Source organism: Mauremys reevesii, linkage group 26 (assembly GCF_016161935.1).
Source record: "Mauremys reevesii isolate NIE-2019 linkage group 26, ASM1616193v1, whole genome shotgun sequence".
NCBI lineage: Eukaryota > Metazoa > Chordata > Testudines > Geoemydidae > Mauremys > Mauremys reevesii.
Window position 1 is genome coordinate 15,348,295 of NC_052648.1, and position 25,157 is coordinate 15,373,451.

General features: G+C 44.1%; 1 protein-coding gene across 6 annotated transcripts in view; it reads left to right on the forward strand.

Annotated features, from left to right (window-relative positions):
- Window positions 1-25,157, forward strand: part of SPPL2B (signal peptide peptidase like 2B) — a 99,272-nt gene that overhangs the window by 32,671 nt on the left and 41,444 nt on the right. For all 6 annotated transcript variants that reach the window (XM_039515180.1, XM_039515177.1, XM_039515178.1 and 3 more), the window contains 3 exons: window positions 1,274-1,393; window positions 16,898-17,080; window positions 23,797-23,886. In XM_039515180.1, coding sequence (XP_039371114.1) covers window positions 1,292-1,393; window positions 16,898-17,080; window positions 23,797-23,886 — 375 coding nt within the window. In that variant the 5' untranslated portion in view covers window positions 1,274-1,291. The remainder of the gene's footprint in view (window positions 1-1,273; window positions 1,394-16,897; window positions 17,081-23,796; window positions 23,887-25,157) is intronic.

A 25,157-nucleotide genomic window follows, 5' to 3' on the forward strand; every position in this document is an offset into this window, starting at 1 on the left:
AGAGGAGCCTTAGATAGTCTGCTAAACCACATCAGAAGCCCTTATTGAGCAGTGCAAGTGAGAGGATGGAAAGTTCCACGTCACCATAATCAAAGATATTGAAACCAAGTAACCTCTTCAGCTTTCTGCTTGATAGGTTCCTTTCCATCATAAGCGAAAAGTGGTGTGTCTACATTCTACTCTGCTCGATACGACCCAAACTTACCTTTATCTTCAGGAATACTCATTGTCCTTAATTAAATTGCTGGGGGTAAAAGCTGAGAAACTGAGTCACAAGTCCACCCAATTTAGGCTTAATCCATTTTCTCCTTTATTTATACAATTTCAGACAGAATTATTGTCCCTTATAGTGTCTAGACATACATTTATGCCAGACAAATAATAACAGACAAGACAGACTTGGTAAATGTGCCCAATTTACCATGTTCCAGGACATCGGCACGTTCTTCCATCTTCCATGATAGTTGTCACCATCTCTGATTCCTTGGTCTGGTCCTTCAGTCCTGTACTTCAGTTTCTGGTCCAGTGTTTCTCCGGTTTGGGCCCATGTTCACTTAGGTCTTTTATACATTTCTGCACTACAGATTACTTAATCTTTATTCAACTGGCTTTTAGCACATCAATCCTTGGATTTTAGGTAACTTGTACATTATGCATACGCAAAGTTCAGTTGCCCAACTTCTGTATTTTTCCTGCTGGTTTTGCAATTTCTCAATCGTGTTGTTTTTGTGTCAGCCATCCCTGTGTCTTCCCAGAAGGGATGTGTGTGTGGTTATTTATCATTACGTTTGTGTATCCCTTACTTACATCTTCCAACACAACGTTGTGCCAGCAATATCATTTTAAGCAAATTAGCAATTCTATATAAAAGAAGAATTGGCAAAACCTGTACTTAGGCCAAGTCCTTGCTGGTATAAGTGTTACCTCATCTGTACTCAGTCACTATACATAATTTTAAATCATTAAAATGTAGTTAACAAAGCTTTTAATTTTACCGCTAATAATTCTTCATTTTATATTTTACTGTTATAAATCAGTATATGTTATTCTGTGCTACCCTTAATCTATTAGAAAGGGAAAGGGGAATTATGGGAAACATGATGATTCTTTAATGTCAGCATTTCTTATCTTCTTTAACCTGGGTTTTTCATTCAAAGTCTAGTTTTGTTTATGAATTATTACAAAGCAACTTCATTAGAGAGTCTCCCAATTTTAGGGCCTTGATATTTCATTGCTTTTAATGAAACCTCAACAAAATGTTTTGTGTTTTCAGGTGTGTTGCGAGTATGGCATGGTACATGTTCTTTCAGAGAAGGAGAGCAGTAAAGGAAAGGACTACTGTATCCTCTTCAACTCTCAGTGGGCCCACTTGCCGCATGACCTAGGAAAAGCTGTAAGTACCTAGAGAGGAACATAGTTCACAGACTCCCGTATTTTAGGGAACTTGTTAAGTCTCAACTGGTTCTGGTCAGGCAAGCAATGGCTAGAATGTTTGTTTGATTTCAAAAATATTCTTTGCTTTATGTATATTTCCACAGGTAATCTCTAGCAAACCAATGATTTAGCCACCATCCACTTTTCCAAAAACAAATCATAAGTTGAAGTTAACCAGTGTACCAGTCTTGTAAAATAACCTTCCTTTGTACCACTAGAGCTCTTTAATAAAACTGAAAATGGGACTCGCCCCGGCAAGTAAAGTGTTTAGTTCTTATATCTGCAAAGATAACCTTGTTTATGTGAATTGAATATAAACAGATACTGTATACTAATGATACTCCCTAACGATTAGACAAAGAATTCTAATGTCTCTTCAGAGTCACGTAGTTCTGCTAAGGTGCAGTAAAGTGAAAATAGATCAGTCTTGTCTGGTTTTACTGCTTTATTCAGACCTATGAGCAACTTTAGGTCAGTTTCACAGTGGTCCTTGAGAAAAGCTATGAGTAATGCTTGAGATTAAAGCACAAAAATGGAGGCTGGAGGAGGAATAGATTAATGGAAACTTCCTCCCCACCATCACAACTGCCAGGCATCTCTGGGGTGGCAGGCAGGAACTGATAGAGGCTCTAAAATTTATTGTATACCTGCTACTCAGATGCTGTAGAATATGGAGATCCTGAGTGGGATCCAAGGACAACACCTTGGTGGGAATTGCAACACCTCTTTTCCTAACAGCTTTGGGGAGAGGGGGCATGGCAAGCATTTGATTTCCCACATGATCTTTCATACTGTATTTTGGCTAGTAGGTTTAGAGAGATTGTGATATTAATATTTTTGTAGGGAGAAAGCACAGGAAAAAAAGTAGGAAACACAGTTTAGGAAAAGATTGGGGGATATAGGGGAGTGGAGAGGGGAAGAAAAAGAAGAGGAAGCACTGAAACAATCTACATAAACTATTTGGGGAAAAGAGGATGGGGGTGGGGAGTGGGGGTGAGAAGGAAAGGGAGGGTATAACACCACCAAGAGATGTAGTGAGTTTTTTTTTTTTAAATTGATACTAAATAGTTGGTTTATATGTTACAATTAAATACAATACTTAACTGTTTTACTCTAAATTGTAAGGAGATGTGGTGGTAACAGTATTTTTCCATCTGTCTAGTAGGTTTAGCAGTTAAGCTAATAAATGTTGGATAAATTTTTCTCTTTAAACAAAGGCTGGTTCCTGGGAGTCTTAAAATATAACTAAATTAATACAGAAATGGACATCATGTCCCACACAACAGAGCAAGGTGGAAAAAGAAAATATTTTTGGTTTTGTGGCATGAAATATACATTTGTCACTGAAATATACATTGCTGTGCTATGCTCTGGATATAAAGGTAATAATTGGAGATATACCAATCTCCTAGAACTGGAAGGGACCTTGAAAGGTCATTGAGTCCAGCCCCCTGCCTTCACTAGCAGGGCCAATTTTTGCCCCAGATCCCTAAGTGGCCCCCTCAAGGATTGAGCTCACAACCCTGGGTTTAGCAGGCCCAATGTGCAAACCACTGAGCTATCCTTCCCCCCTATAGTTAATGTGCTTCTCCCAGTGTCTGCAGTACTCAGTGAAGGTGATGATAATGGGCAGAGTTCTGAGAGTATATCAGATTCTGTTGTTGTGTACCTTGATTAGGTATTTTTCTTTATTTTTTTAGGTATTGTGGGAAATATTCCTTTTTCAAAAATGGCACAGAGCAGCATAAATATGTGGATATCTAGGGTTGCTTGACATAATGCATAATTAGAGACTGAACCTTTCATCGTTTGGGATCTATGTCCAAATTCTCATTTTGTTCACATATGGAAATATTACTTAGCACTTGTCTGGTGCTAGATGGATTCAAAGGGTTGTACAGATGATAATACCCACACATTTCCTGTGAGTTGTGTACAGCAAATGCTGTGCATCCATCGGTACAATGGGGATAACAAGTAAGTGGCAGAGTCGGAACTTGGGGGCTCCTGACTCCCAAACTTGTGCTCATTCCTTTATATCATGTTGTGCAATAAGTTTACATGCTTCTTAGTCTGCATTCATTTATTTCACACCACCAGTATACAGCTATGAAGGTGGCAGGCCCAGGAAAGAAGTGGCTGCTCAGAGTTAGGATTGTAGTGGTTTGGCAAAACTGTTGTTGAAACGAATGGCAATCTAACATTAGATCTATTATCGACCACCTGACCAGGACAGTAATAGTGATGATGAAATGCTAAGGGAAATTAGAGAGGCTATCAAAATTAAGAACCCAATAATAGTGGGGGATTTCAATTATCCCCATATTGACTGGGAACATTTCACTTCAGGACGAAATGCAGAGATAAAATTTCTCGATACTTTAAATGACTGCTTCAGGGAGCAGCTGGGCGACTCTAGATTTAATCCTGAGTGGAGCGCAGGAGCTGGTCCAAGAGGTAACTATAGCAGGACCGCTTGGAAATAGTGACCATAATACAATAGCATTCAACATCCCTGTGGTGGGAAGAACATCCCAACTGCCCACCACTGTGGCCTTTAATTTCAAAAGGGGGAACTATACAAAAATGAGGGGGTTAGTTAGACAAAAGTTAAAAGGTACATTGACTAAAGTGAAATCCCTGCAAGTTGCGTGGGCCCTTTTAAAGACACCATAATAGAGGCCCAACTTCAATGTATACCCCAAATTAAGAAAAACTGTAAAAGAACTAAAAAGAGCCACCGTGGCTTAACCACCATGTAAAAGAAGCAGTGAAAGATAAAAGACTTCCTTTAAAAGTGGAAGTCAAATCCTAGTGAGGCAAATAGAAAGGAGCACAAACGCTGCCAACTTAAGTGCAAGAGTGTAATAAGAAAAGCCAAAGAGGAGTTTGAAGAACGGCTAGCCAAAAACTCCAAAGGTAATAACAAAATGTTTTTAAGTACATCAGAAGCAGGAAGCCTGCTAAACAACCAGTGGGGCCCCTTGATGATGAAAATACAAAGCGCTTAGAGCGCTAAAGATGATAAAGTCATTGAGAAACTAAATGGATTCTTTGCCTCAGTCTTCACAGCTGAGGATGTTAGGAGATTCCCAAACCTGAGCTGGCGTTTGTAGGTGACAAATCTGAGGAACTGTCACAGATTGAAGTATCAGTAGAGGAGGTTTTGGAATTAATTGATAAACTCAACATTAACAAGTCAACCAGATGGCATTCACCCAAGAGTTCTGAAAGAACTCAAATGTGAAGAACTATTAACTAAGGTTTGTAACCTGTCCTTTAAATACCCAATGACTGGAAGTTAGCTAATGTAACGCCAATATTTAAAAAGGGCTCTAGGGGTGATCACAGACCGGTAAGTCTAACAAATTAGTTGAAACAATAGTAAAGAATAAAATTGTCAGACACATAGAAAAACATAAACTCTTGAGCAATAGTCAACATGGTTTCTGTAAAGGGAAATCGTGTCTTACTAATCTATTAGAGTTCTTTGAAGGTCAACAAACATGTGGACAAGGGGATCCGTGGACATAGTGTACTTAGATTTCCAGAAAGCCTTTGACAAGGTCCTCACCAAAGGCTCTTACGTAAATTAAGCTGTCATGGGATAAAAGGAAAGGTCCTTTCATGGATTGAGAACTGGTTAAAGGACAGGGAACAAAGGGTAGGAATTAATGGTAAATTCTCAGAATGGAGAGGGGTAACTAGTGGTGTTCCCCAAGGGTCAGTCCTAGGACCAATCCTATTCAATTTATTCATAAATGATCTGGAGAAAGGGGTAAACAGTGAGGTGGCAAAGTTTGCAGATGATACTAAACTGCTCAAGATAGTTAAGACCAAAGCAGATTGTGAAGAACTTCAAAAGATCTCACAAAACTAAGTGATTGGGCAACAAAATGGCAAATGAAATTTAATGTGGATAAATGTAAAGTAATGCACATTGGAAAAAATAACAACTATACATACAACATGATGGGGGCTAATTTAGCTACAACAAGTCAGGAAAAGATCTTGGAGTTATCGTGGATAGTTCTCTGAAGATGTCCACGCAGTGTGCAGAGGCGGTCAAAAGCAAACAGGATGTTAGGAATCATTAAAAGGGGATAGAGAATAAGACTGAGAATATATTATTGCCCTTCTATAAATCCATGGTACGCCCACATCTCGAATACTGTGTACAGATGTGGTCTCCTCACCTCAAAAATGATATTCTAGCACTAGAAAAGGTTCAGAAAAGAGCAACTAAAATGATTAGGGGTTTAGAGAAGGTCCCATATGAGGAAAGATTAAAGAGGCTAGGACTCTTCAGTTTGGAAAAGAGAAGACTAAGGGGGGACATGATAGAGGTATATAAAATCATGAGTGATGTTGAGAAAGTGGATAAGGAAAAGTTATTTACTTATTCACATAATATAAGAACTAGGGGTCACCAAATGAAATTAATAGGCAGCAGGTTTAAAACAAATAAAAGGAAGTTCTTCTTCCAGTCAACTTGTGGAACTCCTTACCTGAGGAGGTTGTGAAGGCTAGGACTATAACAATGTTTAAAAGGGGACTGGATAAATTCATGGTGGCTAAGTCCATAAATGGCTATTAGCCAGGATGGGTAAGAATGGTGTCCCTAGCCTCTGTTCGTCAGAGGATGGAGATGGATGGCAGGAGAGAGATCATTTGATCATTGCCTGTTAGGTTCACTCCCTCAGGGGCACCTGGCATTGGCCACTGTCGGTAGACAGATACTGGGCTAGATGGACCTTTGGTCTGACCCGGTACGGCCTTTCTTATGTTCTTATGTTCTTATGTAATCTGCGCTGAACAGACAGAAATGTGCAGATTTTTGCAACAAAGTTACATAAGACTGGTTACACAAAATACTGTATTTCATTAAGGCTTTAATTTTGTAATCTTTTGAATTACTCATTTTTACCCTGGAATACTGAGAAAGCAGCTTTGAGACTTGTTTGGGGTTTTCATGTTATTGTGCAGTATGTTGCAGTGTTATTGTAATTTGATTTATTAATGTTCTGAAAATTTCTTAAAGGTAACTTCATTAGAACATACATAACATAAGAGCTGGCATAGTGGGTCAAACCATGGTCCATCTTGCCCAGTGTTCAATCTCTGACAGTGGCCCATATCAGAGCTTCTGGGGGAGTGTACAGAACAGAGCAATTATGGAGTGATCCACCCCCGTCTTTCACTCCCAGCTTCTGGTATTCAAAGTTTTAGGGTTGCTCTGAGCTCAGGGTTGTGTCCCTGACCAATAGCCATTAATAGATCTATCCTCCATGAACTTACCCAGTTCTTTTTTTGAACCCTGATATACTTTTGGCCATCACAACATCCCATGGCATTGAGTTCCAAAGGTTAGTTGTGTGGAAAAAGTACTTCCTTATGTTTGTATTAAATCTGCTGCCTACTAATTTCATCGAATGACCCCTGTTTTTTGTATTGTGTGAAAGGGTAAATAATACTTCTCTATTCACTTTTTCTACACCATTCATAATTTTGTAGGCCTCTATCATATCCCCCTTTAGTTGTCTCTTTTCTAAGATGACCAGCCATAATCTTTTTTTAATCTCTCCTTGTATGGAAGCTGTTCCATACTCTTGATCATCTTTTTTCCCTTCAGTGAGCCTTTTCCAGTTCTGCTTTGTCCTTTTTGAGATGGGGTGACCAGAACTGGACTCATGGGCACACTAGGGATTCATATAGCGGCATTATGATATTTTCTGTCTTATTTCCTATCGGTTTTCTAATAGTTCCTCACATACTTTTAGCCTTTTTGACTGTTGATGCTGCACATTGAACAGAAGTTTCAGAGAACTATCCCAGTGCCTCAAGATCTCTCTCTTGGGTGGTAACAGCTAATTTAGAACCCATCATTGTGTGTTTATATAATTGAGATTATTTTTTCCAATGTGTATTACTTTGCATTTACCAGCGTTGAATTTCATCTGCTCGTTTGTTCAGCAATGGCAACAATCTCATTTAGGTAATGCTTTCTTATATAGTCTATTATGATATAGATCTCATTTCCTGTAGTCTTGAAGATCTTGCTGCTTGCTTCCAGTCCTCTGAGCTGCACTCATAGTTGTTTTTTCTTGTCAGTTATATTCAATCTGAGACCCCAAATTAAAATATTTGGTCAAAGCTTACTGTGGAGATAAGCAGGAAAGAGGATTTAAAAATTTTATTAAAACACTACTCTGCTTCTTTAGTGGTGTGGTTTCTTTGGGTACGTCTACAGTACGAAATTAATTTGAAGTTATTTTATTCAAATTTCCTGAATCGAGTTCATACATTCGATGTTATGTGTCCCCACTAAAGTGCGTGAATTTGGCGGAGTGCATCTACAGTACCGAGGCTACCATCGAATGGCGGAGCATTGCACTGTGGTTGCTATCCCACGGTTCCCGCAGTCTCTGCCGCCCGTTGGAATTGTGGGTTAAGCTCCCAGTGCATGATGGGGCAAAAACATTCTAGCAGGTTTTTCTGGGTATGTGCCGTCACTCACTCGCTCCTCCCTCCGTGAAAGCTACCAGTCAGTCAGGAATCAGTTTGGAGTGGGCAAATCTACTGTAGGGGCTGCTGTGCTGCAAGTAGCCAACACAGTCATTGAGCAGCTGCTATCAAGGGTAGTGACTTTGGGAAATGTGCAGACCACTGTGGATGGCATTAATGCGCTTGGGTTCCCTAACTGCGGCGGGGCGATAGATGGAACACATATCCCCATCTTGGCCCCGGCACACCATGGTGGCCAGTACATAAACCACAAAGGGTACTTTTCCATGATGCTGCAAGCATTGGTGGATCACAAGGGATGTTTCACCGACATCAACGTGGGATGGCTGGGAAAGGTGCATGATGCTCGCATCTTCAGGAACTCTGGTCTGTTTGAACAGCTGCAGGAAGGGACTTACTTCCCAGACCAGAAAATTACTGTTGGGGATGTTGAAATGCCTATCGTTATCCTCGGGGACCCAGCCTACCCCTTAATGCCATGGCTCCTGAAGCCGTACACAGGCACCCTGGACAGTAGTAAGGAGCAGTTCAACTATAGACTGAGCAAGTGCAGAATGGGTGGAGTGTGTTTTTGGACGTTTGAAAGGGCGCTGGCGCAGCGTACTGGCTTGGTTAGATCTCAGCACAACCAGTATTCCAATTGTAATTGCTGCTTGTTGTGTGCTCCACAATATCTGTGAGTGTAAGGGGGAGACTTTTATGGCGGGTTGGGAGGTTGAGGCAACTCGCCTAGCTGCCAGTTTCACACAGCCAGACAACAGGGTGATTAGAAGAGCGCAGCAGGGCGCGCTGTGCATCAGAGAAGCTTTGAAAGCCAGTTTTATGACTGGCCAGGGTACGGTGTGACAGTTGTTTGTTTCTCTTGAAGTTACCCTCACCCTATATATATGAAAGGAAATAAAGTCAAAATTGTTTAAAAACTGTTCTTCATTATTTGATGCACAGCGCATTGAGAGCAATTATAAGGTAGCCTGGGCGGGGAGGGAGGAATGGTAGGGGTGGAGAGGAGGAGGGAAGGACAAGTCCAGAAACCAAATCAAAAGTTTGCATATGCCAGCTTTCTGGTGCTTGGGCAGTCCTCTGGGGTTGAGTGTGTGGGTCCCCGTAGCTTCCCCCTCGTGTTCTTGGGCGTCTGGGTGAGGAGGCTATGGAACTTGGGGAGGAGGGAGTTTGATTATATAGGGGCTGCAGCGGAAGTCTGTGGTCTTGCTGCCTTTCCTGCATTAGGTCCACCGTACAGTGGAGCATGTCAGTTTGCTCCCCCATGAGCTTGACCATAGTATCCTGCCTGCTCTAATCGCGCGCCTCCCTCCTCTCTTCGTGTTCCTGTAATGCTTTGCGGGACTCCGCAATTGTTAGGGCCCAGCTGAATGCATGGAGGCAATCAGTGCGGGAGGACTGCATGAGCTTGGCAAACATGTCCTCCCAAGTTCATTTTTTCCGCCTTCTAATCTGGACCAGCCTCTGGGACGGAGTAGATAGGGGCCACGTTGAAACATTTGCACCTGCGGGAGGAGAAAAAGGGAGGGAGGGTGGTATTTTAAAAAATACATTTCAGAGAACAAAGGGGGCACTTTGGTATGAGTAAGCCATCACACACGACCGGGCAACAAAATTCATCTTGCAGGAAGCCCCTAGGGGCACGCAGGGTTCTGCTTCTTCTACATTCATTTCAATGGTTTCAAACTGCTGGGCCCCCTTTCCCACAGCAAGCAATGCCTTGTGGGTTTGCCATATAAAAGGAGGGCCTACGGGCTTTCTGGGATGACCACTGCACACAACAACACCCCACCACCACCACCACCACGTGGCTTCGATCAGGCTCAGAGCAGAGATGAGCCATTTACTGTAAACACTAACAACTCAGCACTAACCACAGCCCCACCGCGTGGCTCCAAACACTCTCACTCACCAAAAGTACCTTCTCCAGGGTCATGGAAGAGGAGCCCGCCTTGGGAGTGAGGAGAGGCTATTGGATCCAGCGTTAAGATTAGTTCCTGGCTGGGGGGGAAACGGATTCTCCACTTGCCTGTGTACTCTCCTCCACCTCCTCGCTCCATGCAACTCCCCCCTTGCAGGTATCCACAGACAGTGGTGGGGTAGTGGTGGCATCACCCCCCACAATTGCATGGAGCTCATGGTAAAAGCGGAATGTATGGGGCTGTGACCCAGAGCGCCCGTTTGCCTCCCTGGCTTTTTGGTACACTTGCCTGAGCTCCTTGGTTGTTTTTTTTTGTACGAAACTGCTGTGTCCCTGGAGTAGCCTCTTTCCGTCATGGCCCTGGAGACTTTAGTGTAGGTATTTGCGTTCCTTTTTTTTGGAACATAGTTCTGCCATAACAGACTCATCTCCCCAGCATGTGATGAGACCCAGTACCTCCTGTTTGGACCATGCTGGGGCTCGTCTGTGAATCCAGGACTGTATGATCTCCTGTGATGGTGGACTCTGCATGGTCGCCTGTGATGGTCATCTGTGCTGCTGGTGACCAAACAGGAAATGAAATTCAAAAGTTCCCGGGGCTTTTCCTGCCCACCTGGCTAGTGCATTGGAGTTGAGAGTGTTGACCAGAGCGGTCACAAAGGAGCATCCTGGGATAGCTCCCGGAGGCCAATAATGTCGATTTGCATCCACAATACCTTTAACCCGGGATTGCGGTCTCGATTTAAGCGCTACTCCACTTTCCAAGGTGGAGTACAGAAATTGAATTAAAGAGCGCTTTAAATCAAAAAAACCCGTTTGGTCATGTGGACGGGATCTTTTTTTTTTTTTTTTTTTTTAATATATATAAATAACTCGGCTAATTCTGAAATAACAGGCTAGTGTAGACCAGGCCTTTGTCAGGGTAATAGCTTTTTTTCAGAAGGGTCTTTGAGAACAATGAGAATCTGAATCAAGGACACTGAAAGTTACCCCATTCCACCTTGACACACTGCATTCACTCTTAGTGCTGTCTGATTACAGGACATTGCACGTTGGCTCTTGTATATAAGCCGGGGTGCCCAAATTAAGGGCTGCACTGCACTGACAACTCGCCAGGAACCCGAGGGCTGCACACAATTTGCATAAAATGGGAAGATTGCATCCATCTTTTTCTTCAGTTTGAAAGTGTGGCTTTATGTAGACTCAGGAGTACTTGTGGCACCTTAGAGACTAACAAATTTATTTCAGCATAAGCTTTCGTGAGCTAAGCTCACTTCTTCGGATGCATAGAATGGAACACACAGACAGGAAATATTTATACATACATAAAGTTAATAAATCATAAGGGTTTACATAGATTTAGATAATCCTTATCTCTCGGAGCCGGGTGAAAAAAGCATTTTTAAATGTGAAAATTCATAAATGCCTAATAAAACTTTACTTTTAAACAAAAACTCTTCACTTAGGATGTTTGATTATATAGAGCAATAAAAAAATCATTTAAGAAGTTCAGCAATAATAGTAAAAATATATTTGATAAATACTCCCACAACAAATCAACATATTTTGAACACAAACATTTTTTAAATTCACTAGTAATCCACCCAAAACACAAATTTATGACAATAATCTATCATTTACAAGCATAGTAAAACCAGATAGGCAGTCCATAAAAATGGTTCAAAAATAAGTTTACTAACCAGCTCATCCCAGATTGTTCAGACATGTCTACATCATCATCTTCAAAGTCACTGTCTTCTGAGGAGCATTTTTTATAATGCTGTTTCATTCTGACAACCAGGCCTTGCATCTTTTTGTTGCCCTGTTTATATTTGGTGTGTGATCCTCTTCTACCCAAAGGAACAGAATTTCTTGAAAATATTCCCAAATAGGGGTCTCTTACAATCTGCAGCCATGGTAGTATTTTTCCCCCAGTTCCCAGCTGTTAAAAATCAACATTAGAGACTGTACTCTGAAGAATTTAGTCCTTCTGCCCACAATCTCCTGCATTCACACCAGTGTTGATCCTTTTTGGTTGCACACTCTGCTCCTTTTCCCTAGTTACATAACCCCCCACCTCAGCCCTACCCCAAAAAAAACAAGAGAACTAACAACAATCGAAGACTTCTGCTTGAGTAACCCACATGCCTTTTGCACTGCAGTATTTTATTTGTTTAGCGACAGAGGGAGGCAATTGCAAAATGAATGGATTTCTGTTTTTATCTGTGTACACGTGCAAGGAGACAGAGCAAAGCTGTTTACATGAAATGCCCATAACCATCTAGAAGGGCTGGTAGTCACTGAGCAGATCAGTGTGGTTTTTTCCATTAGATGGAGAGGTGTCATGGTGGGTGATGTCTCAAATATTCATAATTTGAGAACTGAGACAGTCATACCTCAAGGAGGGAATATGAGACCACCTAGGAAGGCTCAGTAGATGATCTTTGTGAGATACACAATTAGGGTTGCCAGGCGTCCAATTTTTGACCCTGGCGGCTCTGGTCAGCACCGCTGATTGTTCCGTCCGGTCGACAGCGTAGCAGGGCTAAGGTAGGCTCTGCTGTGGCCCCAAGGTGCAGGGGCAATCAGAGAAGCAGCATATGCTGCCCCCGCTTCTAGCACTGGCTCCACAGCTCCCATTGGCTGGGAACTGTGACCAATGGGAGCTGTGGGGGCGGCACCTGCAGGCCTGGGCAGTGCGCACTGTGCAGAGCAGCCCAGCCACGCCTCCGCCTAGGGGCTGGACATGCCGGCTGCTTCCCGGGAGCAGCGCGGAGCCAGGGCAGGCAGGAAGCCTGCCTTAACCACACTGTGTTGCCGACCGGGAGCTGCCTGAGGTAAGCGTCACCTGGCTGGAGCTCCACCCCCTTCCACACTCCAGTCCCCTGCCTGAGCCTGCTCCCGCATTCCAAACATTTTCCCCAGCCCAGAGCTCCTTCCTGCACCCCAAGCCCCTCATCCCCAGCCCCACCCAAAAGCCTGCACCCCCAGCTGGAGCTCTCACCCCTTCCCATACCTCAACGCCCTGCCCCAGCCTGGAGCCCCCTCCCACACCCTGAACCCCTCATTTCTGGCAACTCCCTGGAGCCCGCACCCCCAGCCCAGTGAAAGTGAGTGAGGGTCGGGGAGAGTGAGCAACTGAGGTAGTGGGGCAGGAGTGAGTGGAGGGTGGGGCAGAGGTGAGGTCTCAGGGCAGGGATGGGGCAAGGGTGTTCGGTTTTGTGCAATTAGAAAGTTGGCAACCCTATATATTGTGTACAGTATATCTCTTGGAGCCAGAGGCTGGGTCCCAACGATTGTGACTTTGCCCGTTTCTTTCACCCAGTAGTAGAGCCCTTGGGTCTCCCACAGGACCAAGCTCTTACTATGTGACCTATTGTGCCATATTTATAAAGCTTGACCTCAAAAGTTAGATTTTTTTCCCCCCCCTGATTCTTTCTTTGCACAGAAAAGCAGCTTTTAATTCAAAGTTTTTGATCGAGGCTCATGGAGTCAAATACAGTAAAAATCTTAAATGACTCAAACTATACCATAGAATCTCTATGGATAGAAATTCCAGGCTTGAATAATAAGAGTATAGCAGTAGGAATATACTACCTGCCAACTGACCAAGATGATGATAGTGACTATGAAATGCTCAGGGAGGTTAGAGAGGCTACAAAAACAAAAAACCCAATCATAATAGGAAATTTCAAGTATCCTCGTATTGACTGGGTACACATCACCTCAGGACATGATGCAGAGATAAAAATTGTAGACACCATTAATGACTGCTTCTAGGAGCAGCTAGTCTTGGAATCCACAAGGGGAGAAGCAGTTCTTGGTTCAATCCTAAGTGGAGCACAGGATCTGGTCCAAGAGGTGAGTATAGCTGAACCGCTCAGTATTAACAACCATAATGTAATTAAATTTAACATCCTTGTGGGTGGGGGGGGGGGATACCAAAGAAACCCATCACAGTGGCATTTAACTTCAAGAAAGGGGAACTACACAAAACTGAGAAAACTAGTTAAATTGAAATTGAAAGGAACAGTCACAAAAGTGAAATGCCTGCAAGCTGCGTGGAAACTATTAAAAAACGCCATAATAGAGGCTCAGACTAAATCTATATCCCAAATAATAATTTAATTTAAAAAAAAAGGACCAAAAAAAAAATGCCACCACAGCTAAAGAGAGTAAAATCAGTGTTTAGAGACAAAAAAGAAATCCCTTAAAGAGGGGTAGTCAGATCTTTTCGAGAAAAATAGAAAGGAGCATAAACTCTGGCAAGTCAAATGTAAAATTATAATCAGGCTGGCCCAAAAAGAATATGAAGCAACTAGCAAAAGACAAAAATTAACTGCAAAATCATTTTTAGTACATCAGAAGCAGGAAGTCTGCCAAACAATCAGTGAGGCCACTGGACGATCAAGCTGCTAAAGGAGCACTACAAGAAGACAAGGCTTTTGCAGAGAAGCTAAATGAATTATTGGCATCAGTCTTCACTGAAGAAGAGGATGTGAAGGAGATTGCCACGTCCGAGTCACTATTTTTAGGTAACAGATCTGAGGAACTGTCCCAGATTGAGGTGTCAGTAGAGGAGATATTGGAACAAATTGGTAACAGTAATAAGTCATCAGGACCAGATGGTATCACTCAAGCATTCTGAAGGAACTTAGATATGAAATTGCTGAACTACTAAGTCTGGTATGTAAACTACCACTTAAATCAGATGAATGGCAAATAGATAAAGTAATGCTTTAAACAAATTTTTAAATTTTTAAACAAGGCTCCAGAGGCAATGTTAGCAATTCCAGGCCGTTAAGCCTAACTTGTGTGCCAGGCACATTGGTTGAAACTATAGTCAAGAACAGGATTGTCAGACACATAGATAAACACAATATATTGGGGAAGAGTCAAACACAGCTTTTGTAAAGGGAAATCATTCCTCACCAATCTACTAGAATTATTTGGGGGAGTCAACAAACATGTGGACAAGGATGATCCAGTGGATATAGTGTACTGGACCTTTGATAAGGTCCCACACCAAAGACTCTTAAGCCAAGTAAATAATCCTGGGATAAGAGGGAAGATCCTCTCCTGGATCAGTAAATGGTTAAAAGACAGGAAATAAAGGGTAGGAATAAATGGTCAGTTTTCACAATGGAGAGAGGTAAATAGCGGGATCCCTGAAGGATCTGTACTAGGACCTATGCTGTTCAACATACAGTAGACACTCGTTAGTAGCAACATATTGGTGCCCTTTTGCTATGTTGCTCCTAAGCAGCTGTTGCTGTTATGGAGAGCATCATTTGACCAAAGGCCTATGAAGAATTAAGTGTGTTTTGGAAGGGATGGGACAGCCATGTTGTTGGTAGGGGGAAGGTCAGTTGGAGGGGGAACCCAAGTTTGGAGGAATGGGACAGGGAAGCCCTGGATTTGGCAGGGGAGCCCCTAGTCAGCAAAATGGCTGAGCGAGCCTGCTGCCAGGGACAGGCTGAGATGCTCCCCCTGGCAGTTTCATACTCCACTCTGTCAAGGGATGGATGGGGAGGGCACTGTGTGCAGCCTGCAATGGAGGGGGTGGGTGGCTCCTAGCATGGACAGCAAAGACAGGAGAGGGGAAGGGGACAGGTCAATGCCCTGGGGAGGGGAGTCTCCCAATTCCCCACTGCAAAATAGCACATCCATACCCTGTCACCAGCAACCAAGATGGAGGGGACAGCTCAGTGCACAGGAGGGAGGAAGACTCGCTGACACGCCCCACTGCAAAATTGCCCTGTTCTGTTCATTCTCTCTATCAGAAGACAGGATACTGGGCTAGATGAGCCGTTGGTCTGACCCAGTATTGCCATTCTAATGTTATAATTCAGCATATTTAATTTTTATTTAAATGTTTTAAGACTATAATTAAAGTTTAGGCCTTAAAATATTTTGTATTAAATTCAGATTTCACTTTAAACAGGTAAATTTTGTAAAAGAAAAACATTATAATTTAAATAACAAAATAAAAAACCCAATTTTAAATAACAATCCAATTTAAATTAAAAAAAGATTATTTTTTTTAAATCATTAGTTTTTATACACCCTGAATTACAGGGAAAGTCTTGCTCGGGCCTTGAATCTCTGGGATGGACCTTCAGTACAGATGCAATCATTGGATAATTTAGCTTCTTAGCTCTCAGAAGTTTCTACTGAGAATGTGCAGACTGAGATTTTTCGAAAGCTTACAACTTGTCCAAGTTTGGGCAAATTTGCATGAGAATGGCAAACAGCACAATGCTGACACCGGGCCGACACCCCCCCCCCCCTTGCAAAATGTCAGTTCCCTGCATCAAGCATGACATTGCTAAGGTTTCTCAATAAAACAATTGTATGATTCTTTTTTTTTTTTTTAACATTGGCAAAACATTTCTCCCCAGTCTTATTCTTGGAAACAGCTGGACTATTTTAACTGTAAATTTCCAAAAAAAAATTCAGCCTGGGGCAGATGCTCACTTTGGAAAATTTCAGACCAAATTGTTAAAGATTGGCAAAGCTATAAGCAACTGAAAATAGGGTCTTGTAATATTAAGTGTTGGGCAATGTTAACGATAGGTGGTGCTAATAGTACTGTCTATAATACAAGATAAGATGGGCAGCATGTCACAGTTCATGCTACTGTGAAAACTCTATGGCTTTCGTTTCCTGACTTGAATGTTCAAAGTAACCTTGACATCATTTTAATACAGATGCTCCCTGACTTTTTAGTTTAGGGAACTTTTTCCCTAAGTGTGGATTTGTGTAAGTTGGGTTTGCATAACCCAAGGGGGGGGGGGCGTGTCTGTATAAGTGTTGTGTTTTACTGTAACTTAAATTCAGATATTTGTTCCTGTTCCTTAGATCCTGGAGTTGTGTGGGGGGGGGATTGTTTTGTTTTGTACACGGCAATTCTTGCTTAATATAAAGAAATTAAGAGTGATATTTTTCCTATAGTTTCTGCTCTTGGTTTTTCAACTAGTGATTCTTATTTTTCAACTAATGTTTCTTCCTCTCCAGTCCCTCTTGCAGCTTCAGGATCAAACAGCATCTGTCTTGTGTTCTCCTTCTGATGTACCAGATGGGGGATTTCATAACAGAATCCCTATGGTGATGCGGGGGAACTGCACCTTCTATGAGAAAGTCAGGCTAGCTCAGATCAATGGAGCCCGTGGGTTGCTGATAGTCAGTAGAGAGAAACTGGTGAGTCTATTCCTAATTATTGTCTGCAGTACTGATGTATCTCTGATTGTTAGTTTTGGTTATAAAACTTTATTTTTCATCTAGACTTCATTCTTGATAAGCTACATTGTCTCAGTGCTTCCCAGAGTTGCTATTTTTAGCTTATTTACTTTTGGGTTTTCTGACCTGGCAAGTTTCTTCCTAGAATTAATATCTCTCTGTGGGCATGTGATGACTCAGCCTGCAGTATTTTGGGCCTGTACAAGCCCCTTGTACAGGCCCAAAATACTGCAGCTACATATAAAGTTACTCATGTTCTTAGCCAACAGAAAAATATACGTTCATTCCTGATATACTGCCTGAATAATTGCTATTTTGTGAGTAATTTTGTTAAATTTTTCTGTTTGTGGCATTTAATATTTATTTATTAAGCCAGAGGTTTTACTCACACAAGTAGTGATGGTTCCCAATGGGACCTGTGTATATATAATGCCCCTGCGTGAAGTCTTGTCTATCCTTAAACACTTGGCTAAAACAATGAAACCAGCTCCTTGGACCTCAACAAAATATTAGTTCTGTGTTGTGACTTAGCACTCAAAAGATAAATTCAATCAAATGTACAACAGTATGGCTTCTGTTTAATTAAATCTGAGTGTCAGCACTCAATACATGTCTCTCTTAGAATTGTATGCCAGATGTGGAGCAGATGTTGCATGAAGATTGGTGGTTCTTCGAGTGCTTACTCATGTCGATTCCAATTAGGGGTGTGTGTGCCACATGCAGTCACCAGAAGGTTTTTCCCTTAGCAGTACCCATCAGGTTAGCTATGGAGCCCCCTGGCGTTGCGCATTCATAGCGCCACATATAGGGCGCTTCCGACCCACCACCTCTCCAATTCCTTCTTACTGCCAGTGACAGTCGTTGGAGCGTTTCTTCTGTCGTCCAAACATGCAATCCTCTAGCTTGCTTGTTGTACATATATTTCTGTAAATAGTTAAAAATTGTTTTTCGATATTAGTTTAGACTAGCTGAACCCTTGTTACCAGGGTTTTTCCCCCCATTTCCCTTCCCTCTCTCTGGGCCGGGGTATGCCTCGGTCCCAGGGATTTAAATCATGTGGAGCCTGCCAGAAGCCGATGCCAAAGGGCGACCTACACACGGCTTGTCTGAAGTGCCTGGTAGAGTCCCATCAAACGGACAGGTGCAAAATTTGTAGGAATTTCTACCCTGGGACCAAGAAGGAAAGTGATCACAGGCTGAAGCTGCTGCTGATGGAAGCAGCTCTGCGGCCACAGCCAGAATCAAGCCCCATGGACATGGCACTGGGCTTGTTGGCATCAGTGTGCAGCGCACCAACTCCAATCCAGGACGTGGCACCGAGGAAGGACGCTGGGGTCAGACACCTTCGGCACTGGCACTCTGCGACACTGAAGACTGCTTCCCGGGTGTAATCGTGGCACTGCTCTCAGTCACCTGTGCCACAAAAGAAGATGGACGGGGCATTCCCCCTCTCGAGCATCAGAGCATGAGCTACCTAAAGGAGTGCGACCTGTGGCAGGCCACTCCTCCCCACATGCACAGCAGCTGGCACAGTCGATTCCGGGCCCACAGTGGGGCCCGTCAAGTCTGGTGCCACTTGAGGAGGGCCCAGTGGAGGACGTAGACCTTCCCTCCATGCTGGAGACTTTCAAGGCGGACAGGGATCTCATAGCCCTGACGGGTCCGCACTCTCCTGACCAATGTGAGAGGGCACCGGTCCCGAAGTCTCCAGCACTGGTGCAGTCCAGGGGGAAACCAGCAATGACGCGGCACTGCTCTCCATCTCCCCAGCACGGTACCATCTTGGTCACCACGTTTGAACTCCTCGGAGTCCAATTCTGAGGCAGACTCCTATGTGTCCTGAAGGAGCCGGCACAGAGCTGGCGAAACTCTGACTGTGAATATGGCACAGATCTTCCCTCTGGTGCTGTGGCCAGTGCAATGGCAGGTGCCAGTGCAAATGCCGGTGCCGTGGCCTTTTTGGACCCCATGGGCGTACCATCAGTCGCAGGAGTCTATCTCCAGGCACTTCTTGGTTGCATCTGAGGGAAGGGCTGCATCCAGGACTAGGGACCCCTCACGGGTATCGGCTACCACTGTCAGTGCAGTGCTGGCACCGCCACTGCCACAACGGTCAGTGCCACAGAGGGCACAATGGCCAGCACTGCGATGGGGGCAGCGGCAGACAACAGAGGCTGCTTTGTGGAGCCAGATGGGCAGGAGGGACCCTCCCTGGCATGGGCCTTCTCGTCATCTTCACCCGACGAGATGATGGCGGGAACCTCCTCGGGCCCTCCCCCACCTTACAGCAGAGCCCTCCTGCAACTCTTGAGGCAGATGGCTCAGAATCTGGGCATCCAGATAGAGGAGGTTACCAAAGCGTCGGACCCAATGGTGCACATTTTATCCCCGTTGAGTCCCACCAGGGTGGCACTTCCCCAGAACTTTGTGGCAATCTCCTACCTCTCTGACTCTCACAGTGAAGGGGGTCAAAAGAAAATATTTCATACCCTCCAAGGGTTACAAATACCTATTTTCTCATTCCCCGCCAGACTCAGTGGTGGTGGCGGTGGTTAATGCGAGGGAGAGGCAAGGGCAGCAGGGGCCTACTCCTCGAGCTAAGGACAGGAAGACTCTGGATCTCTTCGGGAGGAAGATATACTCCAGCAGAGGGCTCCAGCTTTGCATTACAAATCAGCACGCGATCCTTAGCGGCTACAATTTTAAATCATGGGATGCAATGTCCAGATTTTCAGACCTTTTCACAGTGGGTTCCAAGTCCAAATTTTTGGCCCTAGTGGATGAGGGTAAGGCTGTGGCCAGGACATCACTGCAGGCCGCACTGAACTCAGCAGACTTGGCCACTCACACCATGTCCTCAGGCATTGCAATGCGACGTTGCTCCTGGCTGCGTGCCTCGGGCCTCCCCACAGAGGCCCAACAAACTATACAAGATCTCCCATTCGAAGGCGCCATGCTGTTCTGAGAGAAAACAGACTCGAAGCTGCATAGCTTGAAAGACTCCCGTGTCACTCTGAGATCTGTGGGGCTGCACACGCCCAACCACCCAGTGTAGACAGTTTAGGCCTCAGGCTATGCCCCGGCCGTGTCAGGACCACAATTGCAGGCAGGGCAGAAATCACAACCAGCATCACCAGCCCCAACCCCCGAACAACCAGGTGTCTCGGTCATCCAGGCAACCACTGGGCCCCAGGCAGGCCTTTTGAAGATGTGCCTGGGGGTGTCATACCAACCCGAGCACTACATCCTTCTTTCCCCTTTTCAACACGTCTGTCACATTTCTACCAGGCATGGTCCCAAATCACCTCGGACCATTGGGTCCTTTGCACAGTAGAAATGGGATATTATCTCCAATTCTCCTCGCCCCCTCCACCCTCTTCAGGAACCCTTCTCACGAGCAACTCCTTGTACAGGAGATACGAACCTTCCTACTGTCATGAGCTATAAAGGAGGTTCCACTGGAGCTCAGGGGCAAGGGGTTCCACTCCCATTATTTCCTAATACCGAAAGCAAAGGTGGGGGACCTCAGACCCATCTTTGACCTGCGCAACCTCAACAGGTTCATTAAGAAACTAAAGTTTTGTATGATCTCTTTGGCCACCATTATCCTGTTCCTGGATCCAGGAGATTGGTATGCTGTCCTCGACTTGAAGGACGCATACTTCCACATTTCCATAATCCCACCTCATAGGCGCTTCCTAAGGTTTGTAGTGGTGGACATGCACTACCAATTCACAGTACTCCCATTTGGCCTGTCATCACATCTTGGGTGTTCACCAAGTGCTTGTCAGTCGTGGCTGCCTTCCTGTGGCAAAGTCAAGTTCACGTATTTCCATACCTCGACTACTGGTTAGTGAAGGGCCATTTCAGGACACAAGTGGATCAACCGGTCACCCTGATAAGATCCACTTTCGACACACTGGGCCTCCTGTTAAACACTCAAAAGTCAACACTCACCCCTACTCAGAGAATAGAGTTTACAGGGCAGTGCTAGACTAAAGACAGGCCAGAGTGTCCCTACCTCAGTCCCGCTTCCAGGCCATTCATGATATCATACAGGATATCAGAGGATTCCCTATAACCACAGCAATGAGTTGCTTGAAACTCCTGGGACACATGGCATCTTGTACATATGTGGTGCAACACATGAGGCTCGGACTCAGACCTCTCCAGGTTTGACTAGCATCCGTGTATCGACCGAGTAGATGCAGCCTAGATGGTAGTCACACTTCAACTGTGGGTTCTCAAGTCTCTTCAGTGGTGGCTCGACCTCCAAATGGTATGTGCAGGGGTCGACTTCTCCAAACCATGCCCCTCTGGTCTCCAGAGGAACTGTTGCTTCACATCAATGTCACGGAGCTGAGAGCAGTTTATGTGCTGTGTCAGACTTTCCGGCCTCATCTGGAGGGCACTAGAGCTCTCCATGCTTTATCATGGACTGCCTGCTAAAGTTGAAACAGCAGAGCTTGTCACACTCGTCAGTAAAGGTTCACTTGGCTGCCATCTCAGCTTTCCACCCAGGAGAGGGGGGCCGCTCCATCTTCGCTAGCCCGATGGTGCAATGTTTTCTTAAAGGACTAGACAGGCTATATCCTCAAATCCATTGGCCAACCCCGGCTTGGGACCTTAACCTGGTGCTCTCGAGGCTGATGGGGCCTCTGTTTGAGCTCTTAGTGACATGTTCACTGCTCTTATAAAGTGGCTTTCTTAATCGCAATAACTTCAGCCAGGAGGGTATCTGAGCTGAAGGCCCTCACATCTGACCCTCCCTATACCATCTTTTACAAGGACACGGTGCAGCTTCCGCCTCACCCATCGTTCCTCCCAAACGCAGTCTCAAATTTCCATGCCAGCCAAGACATATTTCTTCCAGTCTTTTTCCCAAAGGCAGTAGTCCCAAACAGAGGCTTCACTACCTAGACATTTGGTGGGCATTGGCTTTTTATATTAAACAAACAAAGCCGTTCCACAAGTTGATGCAGCTGTTTGTCATGGAGGTGGACTGGGTGAAGGGTCTCCTGGTATCCTCCTAAAGGATATCATCATGGATCATGTCCTGTATCCGGGCATGCTATGACCTGGCAAAGGTCCCTGCCCCTGCATTTCACCAGAGCTCAGGCTTCCTCAGCGGCCTTTCTGGCCCAAGTCCTGGTCCAGGAGATCTGTAGAGCAGAACCGTGGTCCTCGGTTCACACTTTCACTTCCCATTATGCTATCACCCATCATGCCAGGAATGATGCAACATTCGGCAGAGCAGCGCTTCAATCAGCGATTCCATGAACTCCGACCCCACCTCCTAGGTAAGGCTTGGGAGTCACCTAATTGGAATCGCGTTACATGAGCAAGCACCCGAAGGAAAAATGGTTACCTATCTTTCGTAACTGTTGTTTTTCAAGATGTGTTGCTCACGTCCATTTCAAACTCACCTGCCTTCCCCTCTGTCAGAGTAATCCAGCAAGAAGGAGCTGGAGAGGTGGCGGGTCGGCAGGGCCCTATATGCAGCGCCATGAAGGCACAACTCGAGGGGGCTCCACAGCCGACCCAACGGGTACTGCTAGGGGAAAAAAACCTTCTGGTGACTGTGCATGTGGCATGCACACACCTAATTGGAATGGACCTGAGCAACACATTGCAAAGAACAACAGGTATGAAAGTTAGGTAACTCTTTTTTGTTGTCTTTTTTTGTTATGCCCTTTAGGGGCTGATATCTGTCTGGTTGCAGACTTTTTGGAGTGTGACATTTTGTTAGGGATGCCTTGACATCTTTTTTCAGTTTTATGAGTTAAACTATAAAAACAAATCATTTTAATATTGGATATGACTAGAGAATGGCATCGCAATGTGGACATGAATCCAGGGTAGTTGTCCCTTGTGTCATCAGAAAGTTAAATTGAATCTGACGTCACCATGCAAAATTTCTTGGAGCGTAATGCTATCCTTTTGGGGAAATGCTGATACACATCTTTATTGTTTAAAGCAATATGTTAACCTGAGTGCTGGGTCTTAAAATCTTACTATAAAATATCATTTTGGAAATATATTTTGCATTTCTAGTCAAATAAACATTTATTGTTTTCAGAGGCCTTTGTGAGACATGGCTGTTATAAACTTGCCCAAGCGAATTTAATAATGAAGGATTAATCAGATCTATAGTTGATTTGGGGAGCAAGGGGGCTGTAGGTGCTATTGTAAGATAAATACTGTTATTCTTTGATGGACAAATAATGATTTGCAAGTCTTTGTAATGGATCTTTTCTGTTCTGGTAAATATATTGTGATACTAGACTCAGGATGTAGCTATCTTTTGCATACATAAAACAGCACATGATCCTAAATTGTGTTATTTTTATCTACTATGAGGAAAAGGTTTATTAATCTGCATCTCCTGCCTATGCAGAATGGATTTTGGTTTGAGATGCTGATGTCTCATACACAGACCTGAAGAACACTAGAACAGATTCACATGATTATGGACAGTAAAGTGGCCTCTTGTAACTTCTACTGTTGTTTTGTGTTAGGCGTTCTATTTATTTTCTGCATAATCGTCATTTTGTTATAATCCCAAATGTTAACATGTCTTGTTCCTTTCAAAAACTTTTCAAATGATTAGAAATAGACCTTTATCTCTACTAAAGAAATACAGCCAGCTCTACAAAGACTTCTGTTCTGACTTTCAGGCTCCCCCAAAAGGTAACTGGAGCCAGTATGAAGAGATTGATATTCCTGTGGCTTTGCTCAGCTACACTGACATGTTAGATATTGGAAAGGTAAGCACAATTTATATAGAACAATTTCACTTATACCATCTGAAGCATGTCATGCCACAGCAGTTTTTGCAGTGCATTTTAGAAGCTTTTTAAGATGGGCACTTTTCTCAATGAGTGAATGGTTACTGTAACCCAATAAGCTTATTTTTTCTGTCTTAAGTGTACACAAAAATGAAATTCTCTACAGAGAGGCTTATGGTGTAATGAGATGGTGTGATTTAGAATGCTTTGGTGCTTGACCCAAATACCATGAATAAGTAAAACCATCACCTTGTTCTCAAATATTTTTAATAAGGTTTTGAATCTACGGGCTTATCTACACGGAAGATTCAGTCCATGCTAAGTCGAGGTGCTTGGTATGAAAATATCTGCATTTACACAATGTAATTCATTAGCGTGCCCCAACTTTGCATTTATTGCAAACTCTGAACTCCTCTTTCAAGGTGTGCTAAGTTTGATACAAGTTGAGTTAGTGTGGTCGGTTCATGTGCACACAATGCTGCTGCACGCTACTTTGGCAGTCCTCCAACTGCTGTCTCATCCTGTTTTGCGGGCATCCATTACTGACCTGTGTGTTTACCTGTGTGCCCTCCACTGCTCTGGGGTCAAGTTGACTGGATGTCCCCTCCCCCTAACTAAAATTTGGCATGTGCCAGAATTGGTCCATTTGCTCCTTGATGCCTATATATTGGCACTGCAGCAATATCATTCCAGCAGCCTTTATAACATGCCTCAAGCAGCCATATCTCCTCACCATCTGGGGAGAAGTATTGGTGGAGCAGCTTCTTGGGGCAGCCAATGGAATAAAGATGTGTTTGTGGACATTGCTGGTCAGAGGTCTGCAAGTGGTCACAATTGGATTGCTGACCAGTGCCAGATAAAGAGCCAGCAGCTCAAGAGAACTTATGCTAAAACCAGGGATGCTAGGAAACAGACTGGCCATGGAAATATAACCTGTCCATTTTTTGAGGAGCTGCGCAGGATTTCGAGTAGTTGCACCACTACTGAACCCAAGGAAGCTGTGGACCCTGCATTTCCCTCTCCCATGGATAAGCAGCACGAGTCATCAGAGGAAGAGAATGAGGAGGGCAGTGAAGAGCCCTCCCTGGAAAGCCAGAATCTCTTTAGAACTCAGAATCCTGAGGGTGAGCATGTAGAAGACATCCTGATTCTCAGCAGGAAGGCAGAGTGTTATGGCAGGAGGCAGAGTGTTATGCTTATAAGAAGCACACGGGATCTTTTTCTGGGGAAAAGGTAATAAGCCACATTTA